General features: G+C 37.5%; 3 protein-coding genes across 3 annotated transcripts; all 3 read left to right on the top strand.

Moving 5' to 3' along the window:
• The first annotated feature begins 1,293 nt into the window (after positions 1–1,293).
• Positions 1,294–2,235, top strand: LOC124506284 (olfactory receptor 51A4-like). The gene has a single exon (XM_047072319.1). It carries the CDS (start codon positions 1,294–1,296, stop codon positions 2,233–2,235), a length of 942 nt encoding a protein of 313 aa, XP_046928275.1.
• A 6,147-nt stretch (positions 2,236–8,382) lies between these two features.
• On the top strand, positions 8,383–9,270 carry LOC124506428 (olfactory receptor 51A7-like). The gene has a single exon (XM_047072494.1). The coding sequence runs from the start codon at positions 8,383–8,385 to the stop codon at positions 9,268–9,270; it is 888 nt and encodes a 295-aa protein (XP_046928450.1).
• A 5,087-nt stretch (positions 9,271–14,357) lies between these two features.
• On the top strand, positions 14,358–15,302 carry LOC124506327 (olfactory receptor 51A4). The gene has a single exon (XM_047072375.1). The coding sequence runs from the start codon at positions 14,358–14,360 to the stop codon at positions 15,300–15,302; it is 945 nt and encodes a 314-aa protein (XP_046928331.1).
• Positions 15,303–15,941: the final 639 nt, after the last annotated feature.

Below are 15,941 nucleotides of genomic sequence, written 5' to 3'. Positions count from 1 at the left end.
ATGGGGGTAGGTAGATATAAATTGAAAATATAAATATGAATTATAAAAGAAAATAGAGTAATTGAAATAAAACTCAATAGTTGAGATACATTTGGGACCAGTAACAAATGAAAACAGAATTAGTAAATAAGAAGTGGTACTAAAGAATTCACCAAAATGCAACAAAAACAAATGAACAGTTTGAAGATATGAAGCAATCTAAATAGGAAGTTAGATTGGGAAGTTTCAACAAGTTCCAACTAGATATATTTTAGTAGGCAATGTTGAAAATCATAATGGCAGAAGATATTCAACGCTGAAAAAATACATGGCTTTTCAGGTTAAGAATACTAAATTATAAGCAAAATAAGTTAATTGCAAATCCCCATCCTGCACCGCAGATAACAGCCTAAAGATGAGAGGAGGTGAAGAAAATCTTAACTCAAAGGAATGAAAGACCATGTGCCAGCAAGACACAGAGACACATGAGGAAGTCAATTGAAGAGGGTTTACTGAAGGATCTCTTTACAGGTGTGTATATATGGCCAAAGGTGCAAAAAGAAGATGAGGAGACACTCAGGACTCTATGGTAGGAAGGAGGAGACAAAAAGAGAATGGCCAGCATAGACAGGCTTATAACAGGCTTCTACGCCAAAAATCTGCAGTGTTCCTCTATGTGACCAGTAATCATTATGAAAAATAGAAAAGTAATAGAGAATAAATGATCTTATAAATACTCTTATAAATAATTGCATAAGGATTCTAAAAAAATTTTTTACAAAAGATGTAAGATCTTTGTGGAGAAAATTACCAAATGTTTCTGAAAGACATAAAAGGAAATTAGAAGAAAGGAAAAAAATCCTATGTCTACGTTAGAAAACATTGTATAAAAATATGTTATTTTATCTCTGAATTTTATGTACATTAATTGAAATATTAACAGTATGTAAAGTATAATATTTACATTAAAAAGTGAAAGTTTCAAGTTCTCCAGTTGGAATATAATTATCTTAGTTGACCAACCAGCTCTTGTATAGAACTTATACCTATTATAACCTCTGTTGTAATGTTCAATTTTGATATAAATTTGTTTTCCTTCTCTCTCAGTTTTTGTTTTTAATGGACATTGATGAATACTTCTCTTCCTAGGTTTCTCCATTTAGGTTTATACCTAAGAATTATGTGCATATCCCTTGGATTCACAATACCTCAATGATTCCAAAATGGTAGAGTCAGGCATCTGAGCCAGTCTATTTGCAGCACTTCAGGAAGCCTCTCCCAAGCTTCTCATCTTGTTTCCCTCATTCACCTGTCATGTTCACCGTCAACAGCTCTGAAACTGAAATTTCTACCTTCTTCCTGATTGGGATCCCAGGGATGGAGCATGCCCATATTTGGGTCTCCATACCTATTTGCCTCATGTACCTCATTGCCATCCTGGGGAACTGTACCATTCTGTTTTTCATAAAAACAGAACCATCTCTGCACGAACCCATGTACTATTTTCTCTCCATGTTGGCTCTCTCTGACCTAGGACTGTCCCTCTCATCTCTCCCTACCATGCTAAGGATATTCTTGTTCAATGCTCCAGGAATTTCCCCTGATGCCTGCTTTGCCCAAGAATTTTTTATTCATGGATTCTCAGCTATGGAGTCATCAATTCTTCTCATCATGTCCTTTGATCGATTTATTGCCATCTGCAACCCTCTGAGATACACTTCCATCCTGACCAGTGCCAGAGTCACCAAAATTGGGCTTGCTTTTTCTTCCAAAAATGTTCTGTTGATCCTCCCTTTCCCTTTGACCCTAAAACATCTAAGATACTGTAAGAAGACCCTCCTTTCCCATTCCTACTGCCTCCATCAGGATGTCATGAAGCTGGCCTGCTCTGACAACAAGGTCAATGTCATCTATGGCTTATTTGTGGCTGTCACAGGCACCCTAGACTTAGGATTTATTTTCATGTCCTATATGATGATACTGAAAGCAGTATTGAGCATAGCATCACAGAAACAAAGGCTCAAGGTCCTCAACACCTGCGTGTCCCACATCTGTGCTGTGCTCATCTTCTATGTTCCCATTTTCTCTCTAACTGTTATCTACCGGTTTGCCAAACACAGCTCCCCAATAGTTAGGATCTTCATGGCTGATGTTTTCCTGTTGGTACCTCCATTGATGAATCCCATTGTATACTGTGTGAAGAGCCAACAGATAAGAAATATGGTTTTAGGGAAGCTGTGTCAGAAACACAGCTGACAGCGATGCTTAACCACAATGCAAACTCAATCAGTGAATGACACAGAACAAGCAGAATGAATCAACAAGGAATCACACCATATATTAATTGCTTTACAAGATCATCTTTCCAACATGTTTATTAAGATTGAAGAATCAGCCTTGCAATGTTTTTGGATTAAGATTTAAGAGTACGGCTCATATATAAATATAAAATTGTATTCTGTGTCCACTTTCACCTAGCTTGCTTTAACCAGCCTCATGAACACAATATATGCTTGTCAATTTCATCATACTTAAAGTGATATCCTATATATTCATTTGATAATTAACAGTATACATTTATTTAACAATTGGATAGCAATCAGAAGTGACAGAGGATTGCCTCTTCATTTAAAATAGTGCTCTCCAGGGGTGCCTGGGTGGCTCAGTCGTTTACATGTCCAACTCTTGATCTCAGCTCAGGTCATGATCTTGTGGGTTCATGAGTTCAAATCTCACATTGAGCTATGCACTGTCAGTATAGAGCCTGCTTGGGATTCTCTCTCTCTCTCTCTCTCTCCTTTCCCTGGTATCCCCCCCCCACCAAGAATAAATCGATAATCTTAAAAAAATAAATAAAATAGTGCTCTCCAATTCATAGTTTTGACTTTTATTAAATATGCCTATGCCCTCAGGAACTAAAATTGAAATGGACAATGATATGAGCACACATAGAACCAATAAAACAAACAATAAACACATGCAGTGTTAACAAAAATATAAGAAGAATTTAATTCATTCACCCATTTCATTTGTTTCAGTATTTGCTTCCTGAGCATTAAAAATATCACTGTCTATGTTATACATCATAGAAAGTTTCCTGTCTTCCCAGTTTCTGTGGGAGTTCTAAATGTCGTAACTCTTTATAATGTATATGATTTGCCTCTCTCTCAGGCACAGATATAAACCCTGACTAAGACCAATTTTCAGGGGTGCATGAGTGGCTCAGTCAGTTAAGCATGTGACTCTTGATTTCGGCTCTGACTCTTGATTTTGGCTCAGGTCATGATCCCAACAGTCATGAGATGGAGCCCTGATTGGGGTCCACACTGGACATGGAGCCTGCTTAGGATTCTCTCCCTCTCTCATTCTGTCCCCCACTCATGCCCATGCTCTCTCTCTCATAAATAAATAAATAAAGCAAACAAGCCAAGGTGCCTGAGTGGCTCAGTTGGGTAAGCGTTGAACTCTTGATTTTGGCTCAGGTGATGATCTCACAGTCATGAGATTGAGCCCCTGCATCAGGTTCTGCTCTGGGCATAGAGTCTGCTTGAGATTCTTCCTCCTCCCTCTGCCCCTCTCTCCTTCTCATGCTCTCTCTCTAAAAGTAAATAAATAAACAGATAGATAGATAGATAAAATTTAAAAGGACTAATTTTCAAAAAAGGTAAAAATAATAATTCTCACAATGGCATAAAATGAACATCCATTAGAGATCTAATTTAACTTATTTTTAATGAAAGAACCAGGCAAATAATACAAAATGTTCAAAGGAGATCCCATATAAAAGATATATTTGGGGCGCCTGGGTGGCGCAGTCGGTTAAGCGTCCGACTTCAGCCAGGTCACGATCTCGCGGTCCGGGAGTTCGAGCCCCGCGTCAGGCTCTGGGCTGATGGCTCAGAGCCTGGAGCCTGTTTCCGATTCTGTGTCTCCCTCTCTCTCTGCCCCTCCCCCATTCATGCTCCGTCTCTCTCTGTCAAAAATAAATAAACGTTGAAAAAAAATTTAAAAAAAAAAGATATATTTATAGATAGGAATGTTGACATTATTTGGCAAATGACTACAAATAGTCTCTTTCACTTTGTGAGACATGCCTATTGACCCTCCACCAGTCAGAATTTATTTGCTGGTCTACCTACCTGAATTACTTTGTTGCTGTTAGTATCTACAACTTACAGAGACTTACAGAGTTGGAAAATAGCTCAAAAGCATTGAAAATACCAAGTCCCTGCATATCAAAATCAGATAACCCATCAGAACATGCTATAAAAATGTAGCTTCTTATGCTTTGGTTCTCTCCCACTCTAACGTCTTTTTTTTTTTTTTCCTTCCCCTCCCCCATGGGTTCCTGTTGAGTTTCTCAAACTGAGGGTTGATGGGGGGTGGGAGGGAGGAGAGGGTGGGTGATGGGTATTGAGGAGGGCACCTTTTGGGATGAGCACTGGGTGTTGTATGGAAACCAATTTGTCAATAAATTTCATATATATAAAAAAATAAATAAAATAAAATAAAATAAAAGATAAAGTGAGCTACATACGTAATGTGAAATTTCCTAGTAGCTACATTAAACAAAAGTAAAAAGAAAAAAAAAATGTAGCTTCCCACGGAAGCACACGTTTTCCTGTATAGTCTCCCCCATTTTAAATAAAATATAATTTCAGGGGTGCCTGGGTGGCTCAGTCAGTTAAATCTCTGACTTAGGCTCAGGTCATGATCTCACAGTTTGTGAGTTCAAGGCCTGCATTGGGCTCTGTGCTGACAGCTCAGAGCCTGGAGCCTGCTTCTGATACTGTGTGTTCCCTCTCTGTCTGCCCTTCCCTTGCTCACACTCTGTCCCTCTCTCTGTCTCTCAAAAATGAATAAACATTAAAAAATTAAATTAAATTAAATATAATTTCAAAGAAAGATTATTCTTGATTGGGCTTTCATTAGATTTTATCTCATTATTACACAGATGCAGAAAGAATGATGATATACCAGATGGGCCTTCTTAAGTTTGCAGTGCTAGAGATTTCCATACAGAATCAGATTAGATGTTTAAAAGCTGCTATCATACGCTATATCCAGAATAGGGAGCTATAACCAAGAAATTGTCTTCACCAAATTACTCCTTCAGGTATGTATACATTTGGGCAGTATTTCCTTTACTCAGATCCCCAAAATGTCCCAGTATCCTGTCCTGTCATGGAAGTGATCTCCCTTACCAGTTTTACTGGCTATGCCTATAAACCAAGTAACAGGGTGATTTATTTGAGAGGGCTTTGTCAGCACAGATTTTATACAGTCAAACTTCGTTCACTAAAAGTCACTAGTCATACTTGATTAAATGAGCAACATTTTCAAATATGACATTTTAGGAAAGGACTTGGTTGCATAACCAATCCTCCAAATCATACTTTGGTGAAAAGAGGACAGGATCTTATTGCATCTATGCAAATACACGTAGTATGAAAAGCAAAGACACTCAGTAAAAGTTCCTGAACACTGAGGATTCAATGAGAATCTGTTATAACTTCAAAATGTTTCATTGCATTTTACAAAAGCAGAGTCTACTAGATTATGATTGGTTGGAAATAGCTTAAGAGAAAGAGAAAAATCCTTATATATTCAGAAAATAGAACAAGATGATAACATCAACAATATTCCAAACAACATATTAGGATGCTACCCATCAGTTCAGCCACTCCTATGCAATGAACTCTTCTGTTGGATCTTGGGTTAACAGTCTCATGAAATATTGTCTATTGAATGAAAAGAGTTCTGGAAATCACAGCTCAACCCACTGAAAGTTACCTAAGAGCCTGTCCTTTGAAGTTTGAAGTATTGGGTGCAGGCCTTTTCCTCAAGCTCTGACTGGGTCCTTTTATATTGAAGATAAAACTCTGGACTGTTGCTAACTGTAGAGCTTTCATGAATGCATCAGAGTCAAACAAAAACTATTGTTTTAAGATATTGATTTTAGGGGCGCCTGGGTGGCTCAGTCGGTTAAGCGTCCGACTTCGGCTCAGGTCACGATCTCATGGCTCGTGAGTTCGAGCCCCGCGTCGGGCTCTGTGCTGACAGCTCAGAGCCTGGAGCCTGTTTCGGATTCTGTGTCTCCCTCTCTCTTTCTGACCCTCCCCCGTTCATGCTCTGTCTCTCTCTGTCTCAAAAGTAAATAAACGTTAAAAAATTTTTTTAAAAAGTTAAAAAAGATATTGATTTTAAGCTAATGGAAGAGTGTTACGTTTATCTTAAAATGGTCATTGTTAATTTTACTTACACCATTCAAATATAAAAAGTCTAATGAGAGCTCATAGTACATATAATGCAACTGACAATTTCACTTTTACAGTGAAAACAATACTCATATATAACATAATAATCATAGGAACTAATACACATACTATACGAAGAAAATGCAAAGACTATACCATGAATATCAAGTAAAGAGATTCAGTGACTCTAGAGTAGGCCTAGAAATCTCTATGTTTATAAAATTCCACAGTGAAGTCTGAATGCAGTTGCAAACTACCATATTTGAAAATACTAGATGCAAATTTAATGTTCAAGACCTTGTCACTTTGTAGAAGGAAACACACATAAGTTTAAGGGGGTAAAGTGTAGTGAAGGAGGCAGACACATACAGGCATAGTTATCAGACACTGTGAAACTGTTCTAAGAGTATTCACATGATGCTCTTGATCTTTGAAGACAGGAGCATATTCTGCCAGAGGGGGCAGAGGAGGCTTAAGGGGTGTTTTGCTAAAAGGATTAGTTCATCTCATTTACAGGGGGTTGAATGACTCTCCTGGGTTCTTGAGGTTTCACCTCCAGGGAGTTTTCTTCTTCTCTGGGTACAGCCTGCTGAGCTGGAATCCCCAACACTTTCTGGGCGAATAGGAAAGCAGCAGGAAGGCAGGACTAGACTCTGCAGGTCAGGATGGACTGTTGTGCCTACATAGCAGTGAAATTCTGGTGACTGCATGCCACCTCCATTTCCTCTTTACTCTGCCATGTGGGTACAACCACTTACCAACTTACCAGTAAGTTCCCAAATGTTCATAGCTGCCACTTGCCTTTGTATCAGCTCAAGCAAAAATTTCACACGGTATCTGGCTGGCTGTGGTTTCCAAGTGATTAGGATGGACGCCATTACCCTAACCCTCTAAAAAGTCCAACAATTCTGTAAATGCATGGTAGAAGTCCAGAGTCCTGCTAAATGATAGCAACCAGTCAAGTCTAGGCCAGAATCACTAACCTGGCACAGAGAGAAATTCAGAGGCAGGTACTGGAACCTGGCTGGCTGTGGGGTGACATGTTTGCTGAATGGTAAAGTTATTGCCTCACAGGTTAGTATAGGTGTTTCTGGGCGCAGACATGCAAAACTACTGAGTTTGCAGGGGCATCAGTGAGAAGGCTATAGGGACCACTAGGAGTTACTTGCTCTATTGTCTGTCCTAACTCAGCATGCTTCTTTATAGGTTTAAATATCTCTTTACATTTTCTCTCTATATATGAACAGAAAGGAACTGTACAATTCTAACAAAAAACTATGAGTTCACAGATTTTTAAGCAATGGTGTGAAGGTGGGTTTTGTATAAAATTCATTTTATGATTTAATTTATACATATAATTAAATTTATAAATTTAATTTATACATACCTCTGCATTGAGGGTATAACTTTTCATTCATTTAGTGCACATCAAAACGGTATCTGCTTATATGAGATTCTATGAAGCCAGAGGGAAGACAAAGAACAGCAGTGACCTCACAGACAGCACAACCCCAGATGACAAAAACTTACCACCTAAGTTTCCTTCAAAGACATTTATTGTTGTAGCTCTTTTTTGATTGAGCTCTATAATGTGTTTTGAGATAACTTTTGCATAAAATGTGACATACAGGTCTACCTTCATCTTTTTAGATATGGATGTTAACCCTTGCTAGCCCCATTTTTTGAAAGAAAGCTGTTTTTAAAAATTAGTATTCATTTATAACTATAAATGCAATTGTACTAAGTGACATCCTTCTTTGATCCTATATTTCTCCAAACAGGTTTCAAACTTAAAGGCATGACAATCCTTAAAAAGATGGCTACAGAAGCTGTGAAATTTACTGCTTCCTTCTTGTATAATGAGATCAGGAAAAGCATTTAAAATATTTGAAATATCTATCTGCTAGCAATTACTGCATATTAATCTATATTCATGTTTCTTTTCATATCCTATCTATATGAGTCCTGCTATTACTCCTACAAGTATATTATAAAATATGTTGTTTTAGTCCAAGAATTCTTATACAAAGAAAAAAAAAGTGCAATCCTAAGATTTCACACCAACATTTTAAAGCATACGCTAACCTATTTAGGCCATTTCAGGAAGGTTCTGAGATTCATATTATGAGCCCCTCACATTCCTGCAATGTCAGTCTTGAACACCTCTGAAATGGAAATCTCTACCTTCTTCCTCATTGGGATCCCAGGCATGGAGCATGCTCACATTTGGGTTTTGATCCCCATTTGCCGCACGTACCTCCTTGCCATCCTGGGGAACTGCACTATCCTCTTTTTCATAAAAACAGAGACCTCTCTGCATGCTCCAATGTATTATTTTCTTTCCATGCTGGCCTTTTCTGACCTGGGACTTTCCATCTCCTCCCTTCCAACCATGCTGAGAATCTTCTTGTTCAATGCCACTGGAATTTCCCCCAATGGCTGCTTTGCACAAGAGTTTTTCATTCATGGATTCTCAGTTATAGAGTCATCAGTTCTCATCATGTCCATAGATCACTTCATAGCCATCTACAGCTCTCTGAGATACACCTCCATCCTGACCAGTGCCAGAGTCTTTAAAATCGGCCTCATATTTGCTGCATTATGTATCATGTTTGTCCTCCCTTTCCCCTTTATTCTGAAGAGGCTGAAATTCTGTAGGAAAAGCCTTCTATCCCACTCCTACTGCCTCCACCTGGATGTCATGAAGCTGGCCTGTTCTGACAACAGGGTCAATGTTATCTATGGACTCTTTGTGGCTCTTACATCCTTATTGTACTTGGGGTGCATTTCTGTGTCTTACATGTTGATCTTGAAACTTATTCTAGGCATTGCCTCACACAAGGGTCGCCTCAAGGCTCTCAACACCTGCATCTCCCACATCTGTGCTGTGTTCATCTTCTATGTGCCTTGGCCGCCCTTCATCGCTTTGCCAAAAAATGTTTCCCCAGTCATTAGGGCCATTATAGCTGATATTTTCCTTCTGGTACCCTCTAATGAATCCCATTGTGTACTCAGTGATGAGTCAGCAGATTAGAAATCGGATCCTGTTGAGAGTGCTGAATGGATAAAGAAATTGTGGTATATATACACAATGGAATACTACGTGGCAATGAGAAAAAATGAAATATGGCCTTTTGTAGCAACGTGGATGGAACTGGAGAGTGTAATGCTAAGTGAAATAAGCCATACAGAGAAAGACAGATACCATATGGTTTCACTCTTATGTGGATCCTGAGAAACTTAACCGGAACCCATGGGGGAGGGGAAGGAAAAAAAAAAAAGAGGTTAGAGTGGGAGAGAGCCAAAGCATAAGAGACTGTTAAAAACTGAGAACAAACTGAGGGTTGATGGGGGGTGGGAGGGAGGGGAGGGTGGGTGATGGGTATTGAGGAGGGCACCTTTTGGGATGAGCACTGGGTGTTGTATGGAAACCAATTTGTCAATAAACTTCATAAAAAAAAAAAGGAGATAAAAACAAACCCAGATTCTTAAATACACAGAACAAACTGGTCACTACCAGAGGAAACAGGAATAAGTGAAATAGGTAAAGGGGATTAAGAGTACACTTATCTTGATGAGCACTTTCTTTAGAATTTAATTTTTAAGGGGCACCTGTGTGGGTCAGTCATTTGAGTACCTGGCTTTTGATTTTGGCCCATGTCATAATCCCAGCGTTGTGGATGGAGCCCCCTGTGTCCGGGTCTATGCTGAGTATAGAGCCTGTTTAAGATTCTCACTCTCTCTCTCTCTCTCACCCTAAAATAATTTTTTTAAAGTGTTGAAAAAAGAATTTAATTTTTAAAATGGAGTAATATCAAATATATATAAGATCTCATCAGATCTATAGGATCTCACTAAAAGTTCCCTGCTGAATTTAAACCTAATTCTAATATAAATGAATATCATTAATCCACACTCAACTCTGAAAATCAAAAAGCTTGCTTTAGTGAGGTACACACTCCAATACAAGTGACAACAAACCAGATAATATTATCTCAAAAACAAAACATTTAGATATTAAAATGGCTCATGGATATGGAGTAAAAGTTATAGGAACCGGCAAGGGGGGTGGCTACAGCATACTTCAGTGCAGGAAACAGGTCATTAGCACCACTAACTCTAACTGTCTTCACCTCTCTTTTCTACTTTGTCAGTATTCTGAATGAAGCTAACCTACATGGTATGGTAAGTGGTCACAAGCTGGATAAACAAGCAGTGGGGACACTTCTTACATCTTATCTAATAGAGGAGAGAGAACTCATATTATCATCTCCACTTAGAGATCTAGGGAAGGGGTTGAATACTGCTTTCTTAATATCCTAAAGAGAATGGACACTATATCCACGGAGACAAGTTTAATGCCAATGGCAAAATTAGTCATGTATAAAATTAGTCCTATGCCACTACCTCAAACATTGTGATTGCAAATATAAAGTAAGGATTTCTCTTTCTAGAAAAGTTGCTGAAATGGACTGGAATAAACCAAACAAAAACAAATAAATGAAAATGAAAGCAAACAAACCCAGTAGATGTCTACTAGAACTGCCAAAGTTGGCAGAATGATATCAGTGAGAAATAATATGTCAAAACCATTACTTAAGGAAAATGATTATTAAAATATACATGAGAAATGAGCTCATATGATGGCCTATAGGGATTGTAGGGGTAGTTCCCAGAAAATACAAACATCATTACACGAGTAATTACAAACCAATGTATTTAGTAATAATCGTGAATCATTATGGAAAAATAGTCATCTCTGGAATCTTATGCTTAAGAATAGAGACAGGCATCCAGGTGTATGTTATCTTTTTAAAAATGTTTTTAATGTTTATTTATCCTTGAGAGAGACAGAGAGAGAGAGAGAGACAGACAGACAGACAGAACATGAGTGGGGGAGGGACAGAGAGAGAGGGAGACACAGAATCCAGAGCAGGCGCCAGGCTCTGAGCTTGTCAGCACAGAGCCCGATGTGGGGCTTGAACCCATGAGCTGTGAGATCATGACCTGAGCCAAAGTCGGAGGCTCAACCCACTGAGTCACCCAGGTGCCCCTAGCTGTATGTTATTTTCACTGACAGCACCTATCCAAGAGTCATGAAACCCTCTTCCTGAATATAACTGAAGTTATATCTTTGTTTTTAACTGTTCTTTCCTAATAAATGAACTTTACCTATATGTTTCCATTGAGGGATTGCTTAAGCTGTCCCATCTGTTTGACATGCATATTTTTATTAACATTTGGTGCACAGAGCCAAGAAACTTCAATTAATCTGTAATGTCTTTTTATTATTAAAAAATGCTTTAAACTTATATGATCAAATGTTAATAATTATGATATATATGCATAATTAATCCTATTGCCTATTAATATTCTATCTTTGAATAATAATCTATATGTGGATAAAACTTTCAAAATAAGATTATATAAATTATGCATGCAAAAATATAAATAATGCCAGCTTACACAGTAAAAGTCCATATGAACAGATGTTAGATTTACCACAATCTATCCTTTTACTTCATAGCAAGCATAGCCAAATGGGAAAGATACTAAAGACAACGAAGTTAAAAACAGCATATGATTTAAGATGCCATGTTTTACAATGCAATTCATTCATTAATTGATTCAACAAACATCTACTAAGCTACCACATGCCTTTCAACATGCTAGGGACTGGACATATCAAAATAACAATAACAGATGTGATAACTTCCCTGTTGTAGCTTATTAATATTATCATAGAACAAATGGAATCAGTCTCCAAAGTTGGGCAATAAGCCAATAAACATATAACACCATTATTGCAATTGTGACACACACAATAATAATAAAAACCCAGATGCACTCTGCCATCTCCTTTATGAGAAGGAACTGGAAAGTTGAGATACAAAGCAAGAGTTGAAGATGGAGAATTCCTGACAATATAGCCAAAGGAACTTTCATCCTCTGAGGAGGATGAAAATAATAGGAACTGTGTAAAATAAAGTGACTTTCAAAAAGTTAAAGAGAGGTTATTGTAGGGTTATGGTAATACTTTGTTATACTTCCTCTCTTTGATCTACTCAATATTAGTTCTCATCCAAGACTCTGTATTAATGGAGGTGAGTGTATATATAAATACATTTTTTGCTTCAAGAGAATTTTCTCTGGAATCCTTTAGTATTTTCTTTGTTGAAAGGTCAACAAATGTGAGGTTACATGTTCCATATAATCCCTAGAATTAACTAATAGGCAGTTTAGAGTGAAGAAAATACTATAAAATTCTACCATCCATTTGATCCATAACTCCATAAATATTGATTGGCCATCCCCATTGCATGAAATATGCTTAGTTATCTGGAATCCAGAAGACCTGAGTTCCTACCTTACCTCTACTGTACAATGATCTTGGAGAGACTACTTGACCTCCTTGAGAACATTTTCTTCATCAGTAAAATGAAGATAATAAGTGTACTTGTCATATTTAAAAGATCCAAGGACTCAAAATCATCATCAATAATGAATGAAAATAAGTGGAACAGTTTAAATTCTCAACAAATGTTGGCTATTGCTATGAACAAAATGTGAGTGAGAAGAGTTTAAAGGGCTCAGATTTGGGGTTTGTTAAATATTAAGCATAAAGTCTTCTTATAGAGATAGCTCCCTAAAAAGAGATCAGAATTGGAAAAGGAGACAATGAAGTCTATTGGATAAGTTGATTTTAAGGGATATTTAGTTAGTGATGTCTAGGAGTAAGGATCGAAGGATGGATACAGGCTCTGGAGTTAACCAGAAGGCTAAAAATGTATATCATAAGGTGTTTGTCCTACATCACTTCCTTGAATGCACTGATTTAACTCACAGCATTTCTGCTTTGACACTTTTCAGAACAGAGGAGTAATATCTGAGCCAAAAACCCAACGGAAGTGTCAGAGACTTTTCACAGGATTTACCAGGTCTTTACCACTCCTGGTTATTAAAGGCCTCTCTCCAAACAAAATGGCCCCTAATTCAAAGTCTAGATACTTATTTCACTTCTTTGGTATTAACCATCTCTGTGTATTTATTGCATCTGCACAAGTTTATTCTTATTCTCAGAAAAGACTTGTCCTGGTTGGAATTCCCCAAGGGTTCAGTGCCCCTTGGGCAGGTACAAGACTGAGAAAGAGAAAAAGAGGCAAGCCTTTATATATAAGGAAGTGCCTTGGGTAACTTCTGAGATTTTGTTGGAATCCTTCAGTTACTCTCAGAAGTGTTCTCCAAAATGTCCGCTTTTTGGTAAGTACTCAGATATCCTCATCTATTTTGTTTTCACTCTTTTTTTTTTTTTTTTTTTGGCAATCAACCACATACAACTTCATATACAAAAGGAAGAAGACTCCAAAGGCCATATCTCTGGGAAAATTGTCCTTTGGAGACTATGTAAATAGGAAATCATTCTTCAACAGAATTCAGATTCTCTTAAATTGTGATACTATATCATTATTATCATTCTTCTGTCAACACTACACAAGTGATCACAAATTCCAGGTCAGGAAAACATGAGACATAATACATCAATAATCTCTGCAGTAACTGCCCTTACAAATATATACAAGATTTGGAAACAGTGGGAATTTTTAAAAGCATTTTTAAATAACCAACAATTTTCAGATGGCAGGGAATAGAACTAAGGGTAGTTTGTGAAAGAATATTTTTGTGGAATAGGTAGGAAGATACTGGGTTGTGAGATTCTTTTGCCTTCATAGTGTCATTTTAGAAATCATATATTTTACCCAACTTCTTACCTGTAATGTGAAAGCAAGAAATGGGGAATTACACATTACTTGACTAGAGTTTACTAATATTTTAAAGGGAAAATGAAATTAAATTAATATCTGAATACAAAATGAATTTCTAGTTTTTCTATAGGAAAAATATGGCCAAAAGAAATTTTCTTCATGTATTCTACAGGCAGATTTTAGTCTAAATTGGCATCCACTTCTCACTATGATAGTCACATAAATATTGTATTCTTCCAAAAGAGAGCTTAAAAAGAGCCAGAAATTTCAACAACTGCATTTTTTTCTAGCAAATTTCCAGATATTCATATTTTACCAACTCAAGAATCTCTGTTTCATTGCAGAGTCCTTTAAATGTATGATGTCCATTATTAATACATCGGATGTTGAAATCACCACCTTCTTCTTGGTTGGGATGCCAGGGCTGGAATATGCACACATCTGGATCTCTATCCCCATATGTAGCATGTATATTTTTGCTATTCTGGGAAACTGCACCATCCTTTTGGTGATCAAGACAGAGCCCTCTTTGCATGAGCCCATGTACTACTTCCTTTCCATGTTAGCCATGTCTGACATGGGCCTGTCCTTCTCTTCTCTACCCACCATGTGGAGGATCTTCTTATTCAATGCCCCTGAAATTTCTGCCAATGCCTGCTTTGCCCAAGAATTCTTCATCCATGGATTTGCAGCAGTGGAATCTTCAGTGCTCTTGATCATGTCGTTTGACCGCTTCCTAGCCATCCACAGCCCTCTGAGATACAGATCCATTCTTACTCCTATCAGAGTTGTCAAAATAGGAATAGTGATATCCCTTAAGAGTGTCCTCCTAGTGCTACCCTTCCCCTTCACTTTGAGAAGTTTGAAATATTGTAATAAAAGCCAATTATCCCATTCCTACTGTCTCCACCAGGATGTCATGAAGTTGGCCTGCTCTGACAACCGAATTGATGTCATATATGGCTTTTTTGGAGTACTGTGGGTTATGGTAGACTTTATGCTTATTGCTGTGTCTTACTTCCTGATCCTCAAGACTGTGCTGGGAATTGCATCCCGAAAGGAGCAGCTTAAGGCCCTCAATACTTGTGTTTCACACATCTGTGCAGTGATCATCTTCTATCTGCCCATCATTAACCTTTCCATTGTCCATCGGTTTGTCCGACATGTCTCCCCTCTCTTCAATGTTCTCATGGCAAATGTTCTTTTACTTGTGCCTCCAATGATGAATCCCATTGTGTACTGTGTGAAAACGAGACAGATTAGAGTAAGAGTTGTAGCAAAATTATGTCAGAAGCAGATGTAACAATCAGACAATGTAGGATGCATACTGGGGAAATTTCTTATATAAGAGATCAAGGTCAGTTTGTGAAAAAGCTAATATTTGCCACAAATAATCATCAATACACTTTTCTTGTTTTATCAGCAGATTTATTTTATTCAAACTGGATACTGAACACGAACATAAAACAGGAAACAAGAAGTATATTCTGGGATTCTATCCCAGTTAACACAATAATAATAGATACCTTATGATGTCACCTCTGATAAAAACAACAAATTTCAATCAATATAGTGAAATGGTAGTGTCTGTCTACCAGGAGTGTACTCCTCCTCCCTGCGTTCAATCTATTTATACTAAGTTCTTAGTTCTTTCGATTCTAGCCTCAAATTATGTCTTAATTTTCTCACCTCATTGTTTTACTCATCCTAGCACCTCACTAGCATCTCTTTAGTAAAATACTGCAAGAAACTATTTAGTTTCTAAATGTTTACTTTTGCTGCTTTCTAACTGATCATCTGTGCGAGTTATTTTTTTAAAAAAGAAGAATAGAATGAAGTAATGTGTCTTTTAAATATGAACTTGAATTTCTTTGGGACTATAATTAATATTTTGAATAGTTAAATCAATAAAGTACATAATATAAAACAATGCATGCTCTAG

The sequence above is a fragment of the Lynx rufus genome, unplaced genomic scaffold (assembly GCF_022079265.1).
Source record: "Lynx rufus isolate CCGP_SWC_20201006 ecotype Redwood Valley unplaced genomic scaffold, mLynRuf1.p SCAF_9, whole genome shotgun sequence".
Classification (NCBI taxonomy): Eukaryota; Metazoa; Chordata; class Mammalia; order Carnivora; family Felidae; genus Lynx; species Lynx rufus.
This window is presented reverse-complemented; position numbering and strand designations above follow the sequence as displayed.

Bases quoted from the DNA above. Each gene is read 5' to 3' on its own strand.
- LOC124506284 (XM_047072319.1), top strand. From the start codon at position 1,294: ATGTTCACCGTCAACAGCTCTGAAACTGAAATTTCTACCTTCTTCCTG.
- LOC124506428 (XM_047072494.1), top strand. From the start codon at position 8,383: ATGTCAGTCTTGAACACCTCTGAAATGGAAATCTCTACCTTCTTCCTC.
- LOC124506327 (XM_047072375.1), top strand. From the start codon at position 14,358: ATGATGTCCATTATTAATACATCGGATGTTGAAATCACCACCTTCTTC.